The sequence below is a fragment of the Neltuma alba genome, unplaced genomic scaffold, assembly GCF_004799145.2.
Source record: "Neltuma alba isolate B1F8T4 unplaced genomic scaffold, ASM479914v2 tig00011023_pilon, whole genome shotgun sequence".
Taxonomy (NCBI): domain Eukaryota; kingdom Viridiplantae; phylum Streptophyta; class Magnoliopsida; order Fabales; family Fabaceae; genus Neltuma; species Neltuma alba.
Window position 1 is genome coordinate 1 of NW_021635776.1, and position 4,127 is coordinate 4,127.

General features: G+C 30.7%; 1 protein-coding gene across 1 annotated transcript; it reads left to right on the forward strand.

Annotated features, from left to right (window-relative positions):
- The first annotated feature begins 2,086 nt into the window (after positions 1-2,086).
- LOC114760826 (heavy metal-associated isoprenylated plant protein 27-like) lies at positions 2,087-3,549 on the forward strand. Its single transcript, XM_028950117.1, has 2 exons — positions 2,087-2,329; positions 3,163-3,549. The coding sequence occupies exons 1-2, from the start codon at positions 2,087-2,089 to the stop codon at positions 3,547-3,549; spliced, it is 630 nt and encodes a 209-aa protein (XP_028805950.1).
- The last annotated feature ends 578 nt before the right edge of the window (positions 3,550-4,127 follow it).

The following is a 4,127-nucleotide window of genomic DNA, read 5'->3' on the forward strand; positions in this document are numbered from 1 at the left end:
TTTTTGTATCTTTCAAAAAGTATATAGTGTTTGGCGGAGTATAATTAAAATTCTTTTCATCATTATCCTATGTTGTTGTTATTATTATTATTTTTTAAGTTAGAAGCATTTTGTATTTTGACAACATTAGTGTGATCCCCAACACAAAAAGTAACAATAGTTAGACAAATTTAACTTATGTGTCATTTTTTTTCTTATTTTATAAGTTTGTTCTTATTTTACAAGTTCATGAATATTTTTACGCCTCCGAAAAGCTTATAGCAGTGAGCACACTTTAAATAAAAGTTCTTGAAATAGTTTTGCACCTTCACCCAATTTTATAATCTCACTTTTCTTTAAATTAAACTCATTAAGATTTGTCTCCCTTACACTTCATTTTTCCTCTTGCCAACAGATCATTAAAGACAAAACGACATCCCCTAAGGGAAGCTAGAAAAGCTAAGAAAAAAAGTCACTATTCTATGAGATCTTGAAAATGAGCAGCCATGACTTATTTAAAGTATGATTAATTACTCAAGAGACTAATAAAAGATAATTGTACTAAATAGATATAAAACAATAAATAAAGTACAAGAATAATTTTATGAGGATTTGAATGATTACATTAATAAAATAAAATAAAAATTGAAAAGAAAAATTAATTATCACAAAAAGAGTTTAAAAAATAAAAGAATAATGCGGTCCAAGTTAAATATCAAATAAAAAAAAAGGCATATGAAAGGCCGTTAAAAATGTGTGATAGATACAATCAATGACTACTGTTAGAGTAAGGCTACGTAGTCCTTATTTTGACGCTTTCAAAACAACATTAAATTTAAAAAATGTTTCGAATACCCACAGTTCTTGTGCAAAAACTTCTATGACAAAATTGAATCTTAACCCTACATTTAAAAATAAAAACTATATACTGACTATTTATACATTAGGCTTTAATATTTTAACTATTGCACTACGCCAAAAGCTTGTTGCAATGACTTATCTATGGCCTATTTGTTTTGTGGAATCAATAGAAATGTAAATCAACTTAATAATTAGGAATGGAATGTAATGCAAAAGTGATTGCAATAAGTCCATTTGGAATGATTGACATTCTGTAAATATATTTTTATATAAATAATTCAACATAAATTAATATACCATAACCAAAATACTCTTGTTAAGATGGCATGACTGTGGGTCCGCTTCATGGAGGGCGAAGGACGGGGAAGGGAGAGAAGAAGACAGCGAGGTGTTGCGAGAAAACTTTCATATTTAGGGGTGTTTAGATGGAAACCAAATTATAGTTTTAAAAGTGTTTTTACGGTATGCGAGATATAAGGAGGAATTTGTCTCGTTTTACAAAAAAATGCTTCTGAGAAACACTTTTAAGTGCTTAAACACCCCCTTATTCTATAAGGCTTTTTTTTTTTTTGGTTGGGACAACAAGGATCATACAAATTGAGTAATGACAAATCCAAAAATTTGGACCATTTTTGTAGTCTCTCACACACACATATACACACACTTTTTTGGATTATTTAAGGGTTTGTTTGGTTTCTTGTTTGAAAAAAATTTTTTGTTTTTAAAAATAGAAAAAACACAAAAAAACTTGTTTGGTAAGTTGCTTTTAGTTGATTGTTTTAAAAAACAAAAAACAGTAATATGTTTTTAAAAAACCAAAAACCAAAACAACTTTAATATGTTTTTTGTTTTTGTGTTTTTTATTTTTTGTTTTGAAAAGTTTTAAAAAAAATTTTTTTCTCACCTACTATCCACCATTTATTATTACAAACGAAAACTATCACAGTCAAGTGTGGTTTTCAAAACTTGTTCTAAAAAAACAATTTTATAAAATTGTTTTGAGAACAAGAAAATAAAGAACAAAACAAACAAGCCCATAGTATTTTTATTTATTTATTTTTTTTCACTTTTTCACCCTGATATGAAATATGCGCTTTCCAAAAGGGCAGAAGACTCGATACTTTCACTGTGTCGTCCCCTTGCTATACACACCTCCACAAGATGGTAGAATCTTCTAGCTAGCCAATCAAACCTTTAATTAATCTTCTTTATATATTACCAATAAGAGTGTACCTTTAACTCCCCAATGGTCTCAAGTTTTCTATTTCGAACGCCCGTCTGGCTGCAATCGACGACGACGCTCTCCACTTTATTCGGTCGTTTCACCAGATCGATGCGCTTTGATGATTTTGATTTCCAACGACCGTCGTTTAGCTGTTTGAGGGTCTCCGATCAGTTTAGAAATGGGAGCTTGGATGCCATTTCCGACTTTTGCGCTGCTTGTCACAGGCACCATAAGAACAAGTTCAAGAAACGCAAGCAACTTCAGGTATTGTGAAATCGGTTTGTCTACGCATGTTATATTATAAATAAGTATAATTACCTTTTTTTTATATAAAATTTATTTTGTAGTGTAAATTAAATTTTGTATTAAGGAATGCTGGAGTAGGGGTAGAGGTAGGGTAGTATTATCAAGTTGGGCAGCATTGATTTAATAAATCTTTAATTTTTTTATAGTTTTTAAATCTTAATAATCTTTTTAATCATAAAAACCACATGCCCTCGAGCATGCTTATGTTACGCAAGAAGACTCAGTTTTATAAATCCAAAATGATTAAATGAACTTTTAGCAAATGAAATTAGGCTAATAATTGTGAGAAAATATAAAATTTATATCTTTCAATGAACTCAATTTTAAAGGTATTAAAAAACAGTTAAATTACTTATTTGCTAAAATGTATGTTAGTTGCTTAAAGTATCTGTTGTAATATTTACAGGAGAAAATACTTCTTCGATAAAAACTCATTTAATATATGCATTTTATGCTGAAGTTTTAAATTCAAGATTAAAAAAAAAAATCATCTAGCAACTCTTACATTACCTTTAATTTGGATAAGAGGAAAAATAGGGGAAAAAAGAATATAAGTAAGAAAAAAATCCCAAAAAAATAGTAAAAATTTTACTATCTTCTAAGATTTTGTTTTTTTAGTATTTTCTCCCCCTCTATTTCTTTTGTTATTTCCCCCTCAATTCAAAGCAAGCCTCAGAATCAAATGGAGTATTAAAAATACCATCAAAATTAGGGAATAAATTATTTATATAGTTATATATATTTTGTTATATATTATGCATAAGGTTCATTGATCAACAATTAATAATCAGGCGGTGGAGATAAAAGTGAAGATGGACTGTAAAGGGTGCGAGAGAAGAGTGAAGAAGTCAGTGGAAGGAATGAAGGGGGTGACGGAAGTAGAGGTGGACCCCAAGCAAAGCAAGCTCACTGTGACTGGGTACGTGGACCCCAACAAAGTATTAGAGCGCGTGAGGCATCGAACCGGAAAGAAGGCTGAGTTTTGGCCATACGTCGCCTACGACGTCGTTCCTTGTCCCTACGCACCTGAGGCATATGATAAGAAGGCTCCGCCAGGATACGTGCGAAACGTCTTCCAGGATCCAGAAGCTTCCGCTCTCGCACGTGCCAGCTCATTTGATGTCAAATACACCACGGCCCTTAGCGACGAGAACCCCAATTCTTGCTCGATCATGTAATTTTGTTCTTTTCTTTTTTTTAAAAAAATTATTATAAAATCCTCAAAAATGAATGTAATTACAGAAAGTTTTATAACAAGTAAATCATATGAATCTAGGGCAAAAGAGCTCTAATACTTCACTTTTATGCTCCTTGAAATGTCCAACTGAACTTTCCTCACACTTAAACTTCTATATAATGACAAAAAAAAAAAATCTTGAAAATATAAATAAGTGAAAAAAAGGAAGACAACTGAATTAACCATGAAACTGTGAAAATTCAAATAAGCACAACTTAAAAACTAAGCATTTAATCTGAATCATTAATTACGTGTAAAGAAACTCATTCACTTAACTCACTAGTGTAGGGGTTATTTTTCATTTAGCTAACTTGTTTAATTACTCTGCCATAAGCTTGCAGTAATTCCAATTCTCTACCACCAATTACATATATGTACATTTTAAAATCAAGAAATATAATCTTTGAGAGTTGTAATATACATGGTGTGGGATCGATAAATTTCTCAAAAATAAATAGAATGGATGGATATGATTAATGTATACTAACTTGGAGCGTAAAGATGTGAGTGAGCTTCTTA